A 17,384-nucleotide genomic window follows, 5' to 3' on the forward strand; every position below is an offset into this window, starting at 1 on the left:
CTGACTTCTAAGCAGAGATAGTTTTTTTTCTACTTTTTAATCAATGTTCCAATATTAACAACTCATATGGTATAGGATGAATGTAAAAAGAAGAGAGAAAACTAAAGTGTCTGCATTGTTTTAGTGTTTAGTATCATTATTAGACATTGGGGCTACACTCACTGTTATCCACATGCTAACAAAGTTGCCTGCATTGCAAGAAAAAAGGACAAAAAAGTTTATGGCTCTACTACAAGACTACAACAGTAAAATTACATCATAGTCAAGAAGTCCTAGTAACTATTTGAGTACAGCCATTTATTGGATAGCAACAAAGATAATGTTCTTGTGACTTGTGAGTGCATTTATACATTGTTTGACATGAGGAAACTATAAATTATAATATGACAAAGTCATACAAACAGTACCTTTCACTTTGTTTCCCCTATACTTACTTACCAAGACAAATATATGAATTTTGATTTCACCCTTTTCTTTATTTGAGTTCAATGATTCTATTATCAACAAGCAAGGTGCAGTAAATAGCTAAAGCAAGGACCAGGATCATATATTATATGAACGTACCACACTCCATAGTACTGGTACTGTATGCACCTAGTGCTGGAATCCTTCACTGGCAGAAAGCACACTGGTCCAGAGGTTCATATTGGTACAATTAATACAGATATTTTATTTATATCATCATAATCAATTTCAATGAAAATAAAATCTTTATTTCAATAGATACCCATCTAGGAACAATGCTACAAAATTATTCATACCAATTATAAGTCACGAAATTTAGAAGACCCAATCACAGCAGTGTATTCAAATAAACGGGAAACGAGTGACCATTACCTAGCCAAGTGAAATTAGTTTTTAATAGACTGCAATTAATCCTTACCATATTTGAAGTATATTTTTTTAGAGTTCTACCATATGGATAGGATATACACCTTTCTGACACACGCATTAGTGCGATATAAAATAACTGCAAAAGTTTGCCGCAGTTAAAAAACTTCAATAATGCTGCGTCGGAAAATTATCGATCAAATGTGTATGTTGACTAATAATTTCTGTAAAAATAAATGTGCTAACATTATATCATAACTAGCGTTTTTCCCGTACATTGCACGGAGAATATGTCTATTTTATTTGATACATTAATTAATCATGAATGTGATTATGCAAGTTCATTTTCTTTAATCTGACATTTTAAATTTTAAATTTTCCTATATTTTTTCCTCTTTCCCCATTAATTGTCCTTCTCTCTCCCCCCAATTTGCAAATTAGGAAAAATCTTAGATATGCAGTATCTTAGATAATTAGGGAAAACCTTTTAAAATTTTAATGGATTATAATCCCAACACTACATATTTTATTTTTATATTGTAGATCATGAGAAAAAATAAAATGAGAAATTCGGGGAACCTGTAAATATATGCAGTAAATTAGGCTTGAGACTTTTCCTAATTTAAAGAAATAATGAAAACGGTTTATTTTGGAAATAAATTTAGTAAGGAGTAATCTAGGTAAATCTTAGATAATTAGGGAAAATCTTTTAAAATTCAGCTTCAAGATAAAATAACACAACAAAAGAGAAACTCTCTAACAAATTGACACGTGAAATTTGTTATCTAACAAATTAACATGTGAATTTTTTCTTATGAGATTGCACCAGAAGCTGCCACCTCACCAAATTGGTCTTATAGAAGTTTTTCTTATTTAATATATATTGATTGATTCGTGTTACTTGTATCTTTCTATTAATAAATGTGTGTTTTAAATTTTAAAATGGGTGTTTAGAAAAACATGGTTATAAATATTTTTTCATTAAGTTAAAGTGTTATTTTATGAAATTACCCATTTTAGTCTTCATGCATGTTTGGTTACATTGTGGCAAACCACAGTGAGAGGTAAAAATTGGGGTAAACAAAAAGACTTTCATTAACTTTTACAATTGTCTACTATAATTTTGGTTTTATTGTAGTTTTTCACGGTGTATCCAAACAGCACGTTAATATTTTTATAATATATCTATCATTTTATATCCATTTTAGTAATTTTATCTAAAAAAATGATTTGAATCTATTTTATCCGAACAAGGTTCATTTATTAAAATTTACTTTTAAGTTTTACCCATCGTTCTCAAATTTTGAAAACTTAAATTTTATCAAACCTTTACTTCTTTTGTGAATGTTAAATTTAGTGGTGTAATCTTAACGAAGTTTATGAAATTTATTTAGTTTTAATTCTTGAATTTCTACCTTGATTTTTTTGAATTTCTACCTTGACTTGAATGCCTTAATTAATAAATATTTGTTTAATTTGATAAATAAATTTAAGCTTATACATTCTATACACTATTTCGACCCCTATAAAACCTGATCCCCCCTGTATATGAATACGAGATTACTAGTTTCAAAAAAAAATACGAAATTACTTAGCTAGATAGAATTTGCGTATGTTTTGACACAGAATGCCTAGCTCTGGCACAATTACTGGGGACGAGAGATTCCGGATTCGCTCCCTTAGAGACGGTGGTTAACAATTGTCGTTTGTTAGTTTTACATTTTGATGTTTTTAATTTTGTGTTTGTGCGTAGAACTGACAACTATGTTGCAGACGCTATTACTAAGTTAGCTTTTCGTTTGGGGTGTTTGGTTTAGATTGAAGTGGCTCTATTGAAGGTTTCCTCTCTCATCCAGAACGATGTTGTTGTTTATGTGGTTTTTTTTTTTTTTGAATTTATGTGGTTTTTTCTTAATTGAATGAAATTCCAATTTCAAAAAAAAAAAAAAAAAACTTAGCTAGATAAAATCTGCAAAGACATCTGTGTTTGGTTGGCAAGCATGCAAGGTTGCTTAGCCATTAAATACAAACATGTGAGATTTATTCATATCTGCAGACACAAGTACCTACTTAGTTATTATGCTCATGACACACAACACTCAGGAGAAAATATTATCTTCACACACTAAATTCATCTATGCCTAGTGAGCCATAGACATAAGAAAAGATAAAAGAGAAAATAGAAAAGAGAAAAATAAAAAATAAAAAATAAGTGATGTGATATAAAAAGATAAAACTAATTTGATTGCGTCTATGTATCATAACACAATAGAGTAGCTTGTTTGTTTCGTTTTTATTTCAGCGTGCAACCAATAAAAAGATGGAAAAAATATGAAAAAAAGTGGTGAGAATTGGATAGAAGAGAAAATGATGTGGTTAAATCCAAACTAGCTCGATATTAAGCCAACAAAAACGGTATTGGAAAACGGATCTTCTCAATTAAAAAAAATAAACTTGAGCATAATGTTGTAAGTTTAAGTATAGCCAAGGACGAAACCAAAAAAATTGGACCAGGCCAGGGAGCGAAAATTTCGCACATTAAATAAAATCAATAATGGCTAATTGAAGAATTAATGTTGTATAAAAGTTGGGGTTGTCTAAATGACCCATGATAAAATTTGGGTTAAATAACCCATAATCCAATCACATTGGAGATAAGTGAGTTGGAATTTCTATATTTTATTTATTAATTTATTTCCAACTCATTTATCTCAAATGTGATTGGATGATGAGTTATTTAACCCAAACTTTATCATTGGTCATTTAGACATCCCAAGTTTAAGGGAACAAATACAATATTTGAATACTGTTGGAATTAGCTAGCATCCTGCCTACTCTCATTAGCATTCGATTAGGGGGGCTAGCGTTTGGCGTAGTTATATCGTGCATGTTTAGAAATTCTCCTTGAACTAATTTTGAGAAAAACTTAACTGTTTGATTCAAACATAAGTCTCCAATGTCTCGGTTCCTCGATGCAATGGTTAACTAACTTCATCTCAGCATTTTAGATACTTGTAAATATAACTATAAGATGCTAAATTTGACCATTGTAATTCATTCATTTCGTCGGCAGAGCTTTATGCAGTCTTTAAATCTGAAAGTGGGGACTTGCAAATACAACATGTAGCTACTTTTTCACATGGCATGGCAAAGCCATTTAGGCCTACCACACACTCACCACACATCACTTTAGAGGATCTTGTTGGAGTTTCTATCTTGCATTTTGGAAACACACGGTCTCTATGATCACATGTAATTTTTAATACTAGATCGTACTTCAAATCTTGACAAATATATTGAGAGAGAGAGAGAGAGAGAGGAAATCTCATTCGGGGATATACTTTGGTCTTGTCTATAAAGTTTTTAAGTGTTTGGTAAATTTGATTTGTTACCAAATAGAAGGGAACTCATGGAAATCACGTATCCGTATTATTTTTCAAAAAACATAAATTAATTTTATTAAGAACAAATTGCTCTTGAGATCAAACACTTTCAAGTGTGATAAGCAAAAACACTTCTATCGCATCAAAAAACAGAGCAAAAGCTCAAAAGGACTTAATAACAAGAACATTCATAATTTGTAAAAGCCAACATATAAATTCAGACCAGCCATCATATATAAGGCCAACCAAATTCAAGAACTTGTGTCACATGAAGAATATTATAGTGCATGTTTAAATACATGGTAAAAAATCATGATTGTTTTGGTCGGTCCAAAAGGTTACTATGCCCAATATTTTTTTGGGGCGGCCGGAAGGTTTGACAACTAAATAGACACCATGTTAGTCAGCCACGATGTTTAAAAATGAGTCGCATCTCGTTCATCAGTTCAGCCGAGCAAATTTGAGCCAAAACATTAATAAGACAGTTGCAAGGTTGTCAACAAGCAACCATCATCTCAGAAGTCATACATAAAGGCTTCACGAAGGCTCAACATCTCGAGTACGCTTCTCATCATGCCTATAAATCCAAATTTAATCGCTCATTAACATAAGCACTACTCTTTGGCTAACTCATTGTTTTTCTATAACTTTGACATTTCTTATTTGTGCTCTCACACTAACTTAAGCATCAAAGTGCATTTGCAGGTACTTCCCATGTTATGTCAACACTACACTACTGTGTCGGAAGATCCTACCAAGCATCTTTCATTGAAGATCAAGAGTATCTTGTAGCTCAGATTTTGGAGGAACATTTTGGTGTTGTTTGTGGGAAACATAATCAACTCCCTGGTTCAAAGGCACAAACGACAACAATCTGATGAAGAATCATCGTCTAAAGGGCATTTTTTGAGATATGCCTCATTTAGAACATGTTCAAGATCAAACTCCTCATGATCAAACTGGAAATCATGTTTGAAAGCTTGATGAACTCATCAAGCGAATTGAGAAGTGACTCTACCACTTGGAGAAATCATCCATGTGTAGAAAATTCCTAATCAAAGCCACCATGTGGAAAACTCTCTCGGGAAGTATGTTCGTCATGAGTAAAATCAAGAAATAAAAAAACCTAGAGTGCAATCATGTGAGAATAGTAATCTCTTTGAGGATGAACCGAGTAAGACCATTGGTGTATGGAAAAATATTTGAAACATTTTATCTACGAAAATCATACTATTGATACCCCTAAAGGCTTTAGGAAGCCAATCGGGATAGAAGCATTCATTCGAGATACCGATCGACCAAAGCATTTGGATGCATTCTGCACCTCCTGTCAAACACCCTGACCTTGAGAAAACCAGCTTTACACTGGTTTCAACTGCTCCCTCCTAATTCAATTCTTGGGATGAACTTTCAACTCAACTTATCCAACATTTTATCACTAGCACCATGTCAACGCTACACCACCATGCCGAAAGATCCTACTAGGATCATGCACCACCATAAAATATCAAGAGTATATTTTAGCTCAGATTTTGGAAGAAAAATTGAAAAACTAAACTTACGATGGACAATCAGAAAATTAATTTTCTATTGTCAAAATCAATTGTTTGGTATTTCCTTTTACAAGCTATTCTATCTCCAAACTTAATTGTGGGATGAAGTTAAAAAACATATTTTTTGCATGACATATATGGAGCATTTGAGTAAACGACTTTAATTAAAGCGTTTGACCTGTTTATTTATCAGCTTAATTGATAAGTTTATTGAAAGAAACTTATAATTTAGCTTTTAGGTAAACATAAACGTTTATTTATAAGCTAATATTTTTTTGTGAATATATATAAACTAATATAAATACTTATAAAGTTGATCATAAACTATTTTTTTTTGGGTAAGCCAAACTGAATTAACAATACTTATAGCACAAGGGAAGTCCATAATTAGGTATATAACTATAACCTCCCAAATTAACTAGCCGCCTATGACCTAAAAAAAACTAGTCAAACATTATATCATTTAATAGTCTAATAAATCATGCATGTAATAAAGGTGAAGCAACCAAGAACTCCAGAGACAATCTTAAGCCTATTAAAGGCCTAAGAAAAATCGAGACTAATATCTTCACTCTAACACTAAACCAGCAAACTAGAGGCTTGATGTTCTACTCATTTGGTACCCTCTGGTGTTTAGGAAGAACGACCTAATATAAGCCCAAATAAACTCATTCAAACACAACCATAATCAATCGTTGAATTCTACAGCTGAATTTCACTACATTACATACAAAAACCCATTTTTTATATATTCAAAATCAATTCTAATTAAGCACACTCATCCAAAGATACACTATTATGATCAAGACAGCTAAATTGTTGGAACAAACGGGAGTGTTTAGAGACCAATCCTGATGACAATACAATATATTGAGAAATAACAATTTGAGCCGCAACTACAACCAGATGCAGACTTTGATTCTCTACCTCTCACTCCATTTTCATTCCACTGTCACATATTTTCTCCTTAGCACATCAAGTATCCATATTTAACAAAACATTGCTTACCAGAAGGTATGAAATAAGCTTATCATATTTATTGGACTTCTCAGTGCCTGTTTACACGTAATTTATGGTGATAATAACTTTCATCAATAATTCGAGTGGCTGCAAAATATGCCAATGCAATGATACCGAATTTTGAGAATCTGTCTTGTATTAGACAAGAAGTTGGTTCAACTAGTACATGTTTGATTTTCAATAAAAAAGGTTTTGATTCAACTTTAGTGTATATAAAAGAAAAAAAATCTCCTCGCAAGGAGAGGTAATATTACAAGAATATGAATGTTCATTACTCGACTAAGATTTACTTCAATTTTACTCTTAATTAATGGACTAATGGTATACATGCCTTTCGATGCTCCTACAAATTGGAAAAAAAATCAGCTATATCAAGTATTCAATAGCAGAATCTTGTTTCTGCTAGTGCTTCATTGTTGTCATGTAATGTAACCAGAAAGAAAATTATATTTAACTATATGATTTTTAGCTGGACCTGAAACACGTCAATTTTGGGTCACTACATCTTCATTAAATTTCGTCGGTCACCGAAATCACATTTTTTCCTCCCTAAAATTGAATTAAATAAATCACACACACACACACACATATATATATATATATATATATATATACACACACTACAATTTTACTTTTTTTTTTGTTAAGAACGTCGATAGTAACAGCAGTGATTAATTCTCTCATCGTGGGTGCTCACGTTAAATGGTAAACGACTTATAGGTGAGAGTGACAACGATATTGATTATAGAATTACTCAAATAAATGTTAAATATTAGCACAAGTTCAATCCAAGATGTTACTTTCCTCTTGTATATGAATTCTTTATATTCTGGGTCTAACATTACCATTGCAGTCCCTTTCAGAAGTGTCAACACCTATGTAAGGTTTTCAGAAAACGCGTTGCTGCTGAGTTAGTATTGTACCTTTGATTGGGAGATTTTAGAACTTGGGATTAGCCTAAGCACTGAAAACCACTATTTACAGACAAGGAAAGTGCACCATCATAATTGAATGTGACCCATAGAAAAACATGGGGTAGTGGATAACAACCTCATGTAGCTTTCTTCTATAGGTGCGCACATGCATTTGTGTTATGGTAGGAGGAAAGTCTAAAGGTATTAGGAAATAAAGTTACATTCTTTTCCTGCAACTTTTCACTTCATTTTATATTTATATACAATCAACCACGTTCATCTGATAAATTCTTTCAAGATACTACACCAAAATAAACATACTTGGACTAATCTATATTCTAGTGTTAAGGTAAAACTTTCTGGCCCCTTCATGGTTAAGTAGCCAACTCAACTTGTTTTATAAGCAACAGCTTACTAACATAAAGTCATAACCCAAGTGAAGTAAGCGAAAGGAAGATAAGATAGATGTGATATATTATTAATGCAATATGAATATGAAAAGAATAGAGAGATAAATTCTAAGGGGGGGGGGGAATACATTTGCAGATTATTTAGCAAATTGTGCCTGTGGCATGTGGCAGGAATGATGTCTTATGGCTCAACTGCGGTTCTTTGTAGTTCTGGTGATGAGAGTTCTCATCATCCTTTTGATGTTTCAAATAAATAAGTTCTGTTTTAGAAAAAAAGAGAAGAATAGAGAGATAAAGAGTAAAATAGAATATAAGAAGTGTTAATACCTTCGGAAATTAACAGGAATTAACATTTGTGGGTGAACCCATATATGAGATCTCAATAAACAGATTTATGATATACTTTTTTGAAATTCAGATTTATGATAACATATCTATGATATAATCTAAGACCATCTTGAAATTTAGATCATGTTTAATTCTACCATAAAAGTTATCTTACGGGTGAGGATTGCTCTACCATATATAAGGAATTATTTAGTCATATCTCTAGCTAATGTAAGAATTCTCAAACATATCTGTTAATTGTGTATAATGTGTATGTTGTGTTTGAGACAAATATATCTGTTAGTTGTGTATAAGTGAATGCTTTATTTCAGACAAATATTTGTTATCTTTGTATATCACTGACACCTAAGAGACCTTTTCTGGTGCAAAATGAGTACTATACCTTGCTGGTTGTATCAACCAGAAACGGATAGATGCTCATTTTGGCACATAACATGGAAGAACAAAGCAGAGGAGAGAGCTAGTAAAAAGGGATGATAATAAGAAGCTTCAAATATGTCCACAACCACAAATAAGGTTGTTTGAATTTTCTTTTCCTTTCCAGAAAAAAGTTGCAAATCTTCATCTAATTTAATTGATGTGACCACTCAAACAATATACTGAGTTGGCCACATGAAATTTGAAAAGCGTTTGAGATATCATAGTTGTGGTAGTTTACAGTAGAAACCACCATGTTTACATATGGTATTGCAAATTAGTTTTAACATCCAAACACAAATATTTTCAAGTCAAAATGTGAAACAAACAAGCAGTAAATCATCCCCTTAAGGTTACAAAACAATTTTTATGATCAATTGTAGCTGGAAGATTGGTTTAGTACCAAAACCCTTCTGATTGGTTATTCAACCAATACAGAGATAGCTATCATCTACTCATCTAGAGATCTGATGGCTTCAACTTCGATGCGATGACACGTAAGTTGAAACAGCAATGTCCAAAGTTTCACATGGTAACTATGTAGCTACTGTGGGTAATTGACTCAGTTAAGTTTGAAATATTTGGATTAGTCAAATAGAGAAAGATGTTTAACCCCTCCGTTTTACCTATGTGAATATTCCATGAAAAGTACAAGAACTTCAAAATGGACAAAAAAATAGAAAAGAAACACGATGTAGAGAGTATATCATACGATTGCTAAGCTTTGTTTGCAAGATAAAATTAAGATGACAACAAAAATAATGAACAATTTTTCATCCAAATAACAACTTGTTAATATCATGGCTCGTTCATCCATCAAAACCGTTCTCTTTTCATTGAGAGAGAAGTAAGGCTATGACTTCCTAACCATAATAATGTGGACCTGGATGTGACGCACCACCAGGTCTCACATTTGGCTGAGCCCCAGGCTGTGAGGAGGCGGCAGCGCCTGCCGGCGGATATGCAGGCATTGAAGGAACTGCACCAGTTTGAACAGGATAAGCACCGCCTCCAGATCCATAACTAGGTCTAAATGACTGCTGGGTTGGATCCCATGATGGCATTTGTCCTCCAGGAACTTGAGTCTGATAAGCCGGGCCGCTGCCAGGGTACATAGGTGCAGCCTGAGGATTTTGCCAGGCTGTGGCAGGAACTTGTGATGAAAGCACACTAGGATCTGGCACTGTATAGTCTCTACTTTTGTCACTGAAAGCCTAAAACCAAAACATATAGTATTAAAATCATATTCGGATAATCACTCACTTATCTTAAACAAATTACTATAGAAGGTCAATCAAGTGTCAAGAAGCATACATTTAAGAATAAATCTCTCTCCGATTAAGAAAGTGTCCACATTGCTTCTAAGGATATCTTAAATTCCCCACCCCCCCCCCCCCCCCACCCCCTTTCATTTTTCCCCTCATGAACATTAACTCAAAAACACGTTTATATACCTTCACATTGAGATCAGTATGACGAGAATATGTTAGATGAAGCTTACAATAGCCACCATCATATATGCAATGTCCCTCTAAAGCTTCTCTAGCAGCAGCTGCTGTTATGACATCTGCGAAAAAATGTGTACACATGATCAAAAACAAAAACATGCTTTGTCCAAAAAAGGGAACTGGAAGGCTAACCAATCTGGTACCCAGTTCCCTCCCCTGCAACTTGTGTTTGAGTATGCCACATGAAATGAACCCTACTCTACATGATGTCTAGAGTAAATAAAAATTATGAAACAATCATGTATTATTAGTTGGAAATAAGAAGGCCACATAAGAGTATAAGAAATTCTCCTCAACTAACATAAATAAGATAATACAAGTAGATAGAGGTGCTAAAAACTACAAAAAAAAAATGACCAGCTTCTTTTTCATATCATTAATGATTGATGATAGTTCCTCTAAAAATACCATCTAGTCCTCAGAATAAGATCCAGTTTATCTCAAAATCATAGAAAAGCACGGTAATTAATCTCTATCTATTAGCGTAAAACACCATCCATTCAGCATTGGAGCAGAAGCATGTGGTTAATGAAATGATCAATAATAAGAAAGAATGAAATATGTAATAGAATTTGTGTGAAATGGTCAAAATCACTGAAAGACAGCAATCTGTTCCTAGCTACCAACCATTCAGTCCAAACACTGGTGCATAAGCATTACAATCTCCAGCATTAAGCATATCAGGAACCTCCAAATCAAATTACACAAAATACCTATACAACGAAGATAATAGGCATATAAACTATATAAATTACACAATAAGGGACCCAGTGCACTAGAACGAGAACTAACAGTCCAATAGGATTAATACCAGGGTATTGAATCAGTGCCTGGGTTTGACCGTTCTTTTCAAAAATAGCAATTTTCTGGACAGTACCAAATGAAGAGAACACCTGTAAAGATGGACCAACATGTAAGAAATTAATTCACGTACAACTTTGGGAGTTTTACTGAAAAATACAAATTCTCACCGTGTGAAGGACATCAACTGTAACAGCATACTGCATATTTTCAATGGAAGCCAAAAGCACATTGCTCTCAGGTTCTTTCTTCTTCCCATCAGGACCAACAGCAGGCTGAAGATTATAAACTATTAGCATGTACTAAAAATAGGAAAAGCAAAAAATAATTGAAGGAAAAAACAATAAAATACCTGTCCTGCCCCTTCAATAGCAGTAAGATTAACAGGAAGCATAGGATTTGTATAGTCCCTGAAAGGTCACGGAAAAATCACTAATAAGACTAACGTCTGAAAGATGAAATTTATAAAATAGAAACTTAGCCGTGCACATTAGAAAAACGTTATGCCTGAATCGAAGATTTAAGAATTATCAGTACATTAAACATACATCTCCAGAGATCTTGCTAGATGCTAGAGCCATTGAACCAAAACAGTTAACTGGCTAGATAAAACACAAGAATGAATAGACAGACAACCCTGTTATATTCATGTACTTCTCAAAAGGTAAAGATAGAAGAGATTTTTAGTACAAAAAATATGCTTTTTGTACAATTATGATTCACTAACAATTTCTTAGAGTTCAATGCCACAACATCAAAGTACTCTTAACATAAATGTTCCCCAAACAGCCAAGTAAAATCACGAAAGAATTGGCAATTACAGATTTTCACAATTTTTTATTTCTTCTTCCTTACATCTAGACTGTAACCTGATTTAGGGAACAGGGCTTCAAGTGAGGAAGCTCGTATTACGGGAAAAAATCAGATAAAAAAATTTAATATAAAAGAAGATACTTTAGAGAGTAAAACCTGATGATGACCCGTGCCAAACACGAAAAAAAAAAAACCAAAGAACTAAATTTACAAAACAAGAAGCTGTTTGAACAACTCTTATTTGGTACATAGAACAAAATTACGAGGCAGCTGTGCATTGTCAATATCAAAGTCGCCTCCAAATATGGAGATGGCAACTAGATTAGATTGAGAACAACTGAACAAGTACAAATAATTAGTACTGTATCCCCAATATAACTTATTTAAAATAATCTTGCTCAATGCATTTCAATAACATAAAAATGATTTCAACAATATTGACAGAAAATACATCAAGCAGCTGGAAAATGATCAAGAAAATTACTAAGTGGCCATGGCAACTCAACTGTATCCTGACTACCAAGCTTCAGTAACCCCTAGATGATAAAAGCACATATATCAATCAATGGATAAGATAACACCACAAAACATTACATACAAGAACTTTTAAAATTTGCGTAAGTATCTTAGAAAATAAACCACCAATAAATACAACTGAAGAATAATATATGATGGTTGTCTCGCTTGCTTTCCACCATTACCTGCTGCGATTTGATTGAAATTTGATATTCAGATCTCTATGTGCTGAGTATGAAATACGCAAATTACAAGAACCAACATGATCTGGAAGCAGGTATCTGAATACAAAAGCATAAGTGAATCAGCAAATTTATGGCTTGTCAAGCTATGAGCAGAATTAAAGATGGGGTTGAGGAAGTTAGGGGCAAATACAAAAATAATTTTGCCTTGGTATGCTTCTTCCATCCAATGCGTCCCTAGCTTGAAAAGCAGTATCAGCATCAGTGTACTGAATCAGAGCCTGCCATGACATAAAACAAAGTTAATACTTACAGTGAGTCAAGGACATGTTGAATAAAGTGCAATTGATGATAATTTTCTAACCTGGAAACCTGCAGTCTTTTCGAAAGTAGCAATTTTGTGAACAAAGCCAAAAGCAGAAAACACCTGAATTAAGAAGAAAGAACTAGTTCATACATCGCATTGAGTTTCTTTAAACAAAAAGGTCAGAAGATAATATGAAAGCACAAGTTTGGGAACCATCACAAAGGTTGAGATGACAAGGCAATGTCATGAAGGAATGAGAAGTTTCAAACAGGTAAGAAAGAAGTGCAGAATAACACCTGTACTTATATGTGTGACCTTAGAAAGTTGTATGACCATATAATAATTCCAAACTGTCTCCGACAAAGTATCTAAATATGAGAGATCACCATCTGTGATTCAACCGATTTCAGTTAAAAAATGGCATATGATTTAATCAGGATTCTGTTTAACTCTAAATAAAAGGGTAAAAGATAAAAAGATCACAAGACTATATGAAAAACGATGGAGCTGCATATGAATAAAAGGTATTAAACCCAGATTCCTCGCCAATCACTCATGAGATAACCCTTGCCCCTCCAAACAGGGAAAAGTAAATTATTTAAAAAGGATATAAGATTTGCTCGAGACTTAAAAATCTTTCCAAGAAAACATCAGACGAAATCAAGTATAAAGCAGGGTTCAGTCAGAAATATTTTCTCATTTAAAACAGTCGCAGAATGATTCAGGTGGACATAAATTTTTCCTAAAAGCAATGTGAATGGAATCTCTTTTCAACTCCATATCATACTTCCAAATTCAATTACATATCTTCACTGATATTTATTTTACTATTTATTTAAAGTTATCTTAAATAATTTAAAACTTCAATTAATTCACATTTTGAAATGTGAAATCCTAAAGCAAGAGGAACAGGCCTTTTTATTGAAAAAAAAAGGTGATATGCAAGAATTAATAATGTAGGACTTAATAACTACAAAAATTACATAGTTTCAAGTTTCACTTAATAAATATTAACAATAAATTTTTAGTATTGGGCACATATCCACTAAGAAAACGTACTGGCACCAATGTTCTTAAGGCAGATGGTGATTAGTGAAGACAAGCCTAAAATTAGCTATAACAGTATGGTGGATGGCATTGCAGCCTGTGGTGAAAGTATGCCTACTATAATAGAACATTGTACAATCACAAAATGTATATAAATGCAGAATATAATAGACTAATAACCTAAGTCAAGAAAAATGAATAAGAAACATATTGCAATAAATAAAGTTCCTCAAAAGTACTGTTATTAGAAGTCCTTGAACCACTGAACAAAGACGACAGAATCACAGAGAAAGGTATGAATAGGACAGAGCAGAGAAGGGAATAGATGGAGATAGACAAAGGAATAGAGAACAAAGCAAGTGACAGAGCAGATACTGAGACTTCAGAAAATAGGGAAACGGAAAAAAGGAAATGAGGAAGAGCATGGGTTGTTCACTAGAGATGTGCAGTTTGTCCGAGATGACCCATTCACCGGAAAAGAGCCATTCACCAAGATGGCAGAGGAGATGTGGGAGAAGCTAAACGGATAACTTTGAGTTTTTCAGGTATGAGCATAGACGTGCCAATAAGAGCAGACAGCAATGATGCGTGACAGTGTGAGAGTGAGAGCAAAGATGTGTGGGTCTGTGTCAGAATCGTGTCAAGTGATATGAAAGCACATTCAAAATAATCCATACTTTTACATTTCAAAAGAACTTGCACAATCCAGAAAGACAGATATTTCTGAAAGTTATTAAAAGTCACTCTCGGATTCATAGATTAAGAATTTCATTACATTTACTTCAAAATTAACATCAGTTTTATTGTGATCATGACTTCTTTTGGCATGTTGTCAAACAATGTCTTCATACATAAGCATTAAAACAAGTAGATCTAAACCAAGTTTAAAAATAAACATGTTAAAAAACAAAGCATCACAATTCACAAGATGCTTCTATCTAAGGAAGATGCCAACAAAATCACACAGAGGAGAACAAAATCAACTCAGTAGTACTTACCAAGTGGATAACATCGATGCTCACATCCCCAGCTTCCACACCTTCAATAGTGACCAACAACACATTGCCGGGAATATCTCCAGGGCTTTTATTGTTCACAATTTCGTGTCTATTAGAATACTGTATATAAACGCTTTTACCACGGACCTGAGCAGGTTCTGAAGATGAAGCATAATATGAAACCATCGAAATGGCTTGATTTAGATCTGCCTGGTAAAGCATGTATATTAGAGAGTTCAGAAATCTGAGTTGGAAAATCAGAAAATGACAGGGTATAATCAAATAAAAGGACATGCATCCTCAAACAATTGGCAGCCACTTATAATACTAATCAAAGGGAAAGAAAAATGAAATAGCTAAACTGGTGACCACTAGCACAAAAGATGTTTAAGATTCAAACTTTTTTCATCGTATGATAGGCTCAATATCCCCAATATATTAAATCATCCATCATGAAGGAAAAACTGAACAGCCACGCACGTGGATTAAATTCCGGCGATGGGACTTTGGGTCCCAGCTCGACGTTAATGGGTTCTCTGATCTAGAGGTTCAAAGGCAAGATCTAATCCACCACCTAATCAAATCTAAATCAGAAAACATAATAACAGTTGATGTGGCCACCACTGATGTCTATGAAGGGCCGCAATCTCTAGCTAAAACACTCAATCATGAGTGCATGGGAGTGGGAAAGCTCCACTCAGGCTGGCATTGACTACCCTTTATGTTATATTGCTTTTATCTATTTAATTCCTTGATTATTACATTATTAAATAGACAAAGAGATTCTATTCACGAACAGCCGCAGATTGAACTTCAAACGCAATATGAACTCATCATTCTAGTTTAAAGCAATGGCTAAACCACATTTAGCCATGAGAACCTTTGCTTTATGTGTGACTATGCCTACGCGATTTCTTCATAATTTCCAGGTTTCAGTTAATCCAAAAAGTTGTTCACTTTGCCAACCCGACAATAACAAGTTGGTTAATTTCTTTCAAAACCCTAACTGTCTGTAAAAAACTATATTTGTACAAACATTAGCAGATTATCCTAATTGTTTGTAACTCATTCATTGACACTCACAAAATCTTATTATTTTTATTCGATATATATTTCAGTTACAATTATATCATTACATTGATAAGGCTAGGAGCAAGATATATTAGTTGCATGCTTAATTTGAAAATATAAAAGCTCAAATATAAAATAACTGATGCATCATTTGAAGATCAAACTAGTCTAAAGGAAAATAATCATAGAAGTCAAAATCAGCAGTACCCCATAAAAGACCTAATTTCGATACCCTAAGTACATGATAATGAACAACCTTGTAATATCAGCTTAAAGATACTGATTGATGCAAATTCAGTGAAAAAATACATGATTAAATGAGAATTCAAAAAACCCTGATTTCATTCAATGATTGATTAATTGAAAGAACGAAATGAGATAAAGGGATTCAGGGAAGTTACGAATTCAACGAAAGCTTGGTTGCGATTGGCGCCGACATTGCACTTGGTGTTGACGATCTTACCGAAGGGTTTACCGAGCTCAATGAGCTCCTCTTCGGAGCACTCCCATGGAAGGTTGCGAAGGTGAAGAACCTTGGAAGGGGTTTGAGTGTATCGGAACTGGGGTTGGCTTGAGCTTGACATAGTAATAGCTATTCACTGTAGATTCCGATGGGAGAAGAGGGTGTTTGGTTTCCGAGAAAAGTAGAGAGATTTTCCCGGGAAAATATGAGAGAGAATGATTGTGGTGGTGGATTTTGTTCTGGTATCGGTCAGTAGATGCAATCAGAGTCCGTGGTGGAGATTTGTTCTGCTGCAGCTGCACCCAGCGGCACACCCTTTTCGATTTATTTGCTACTATCTTGTGACACGTCACCACTCTCATTTAGGCTTTGTTTGGTTGGCAAAGAAAAGTGAAAGGAAAGAAAAAACGAACTAATTAGATGATTTTTTATGATGTTCAATTTAAAGGAAAGTGAAAAGAAAGTATGTGTGTGTGTAAAATGATATAAATAATCATTTTTATTTGATGTAAATTAGTAGCATTTTGAAAAGGTTAGCACTTACCTTTTCGATGAACGTATGTTAGTTTCGAATTTCAAATTGATGTTTAATGTCTTATGACAAATTCAATATTTTTTACTATATAAGAAGCTCAATATTTAAAAGGGCATTATAGTTTTTTTGGACAATAAGAATGTCAATCACGTCACGTAAGAAAGAGTGAAAAGTTGATGTTGTGAGACACGAAGGGATAAACACATAGTTATTTTTTTGACGGGCAAAACACATAGTTATGATGTAATGAAAAAGAGCTATAACGAC

At 33.6% G+C, this 17,384-nt stretch overlaps 1 protein-coding gene across 2 annotated transcripts; it reads right to left on the bottom strand.

The window, feature by feature from the left end:
- Positions 1-9,571: 9,571 nt before the first annotated feature.
- Positions 9,572-16,896, bottom strand: LOC130728535 (polypyrimidine tract-binding protein homolog 1-like). Of its 2 annotated transcripts, none has more exons than XM_057580037.1 (10): positions 16,521-16,894; positions 15,049-15,258; positions 13,061-13,123; positions 12,904-12,977; positions 12,700-12,795; positions 11,538-11,595; positions 11,356-11,460; positions 11,196-11,277; positions 10,331-10,443; positions 9,572-10,090 (listed from the first exon to the last, which is right to left on the bottom strand). In XM_057580037.1, the coding sequence occupies exons 1-10, from the start codon at positions 16,701-16,703 to the stop codon at positions 9,740-9,742; spliced, it is 1,335 nt and encodes a 444-aa protein (XP_057436020.1). In that variant the 5' UTR covers positions 16,704-16,894; the 3' UTR covers positions 9,572-9,739. The 2 variants fall into 2 exon arrangements, with proteins under 2 accessions (XP_057436020.1, XP_057436021.1); XM_057580038.1 differs by having other exon boundaries at positions 9,947-10,090; positions 10,378-10,443; positions 16,521-16,896.
- Between the last annotated feature and the right edge of the window lie 488 nt (positions 16,897-17,384).

The sequence above is a fragment of the Lotus japonicus genome, chromosome 1 (assembly GCF_012489685.1).
Source record: "Lotus japonicus ecotype B-129 chromosome 1, LjGifu_v1.2".
Lineage (NCBI taxonomy): Eukaryota > Viridiplantae > Streptophyta > Magnoliopsida > Fabales > Fabaceae > Lotus > Lotus japonicus.

Coding starts and splice junctions, on each gene's coding strand:
- LOC130728535 (XM_057580037.1), bottom strand. CDS start 16,703: ATGTCAAGCTCAAGCCAACCCCAGTTCCGATACACTCAAACCCCTTCC. Junction 13,124..15,048: donor GCATCGATGTTATCCACTTG/GTAAGTACTACT, acceptor TTCTTAATTCAG/GTGTTTTCTGCTTTTGGCTT. Junction 11,461..11,537: donor CTATTGAAGGGGCAGGACAG/GTATTTTATTGT, acceptor TATAATCTTCAG/CCTGCTGTTGGTCCTGATGG.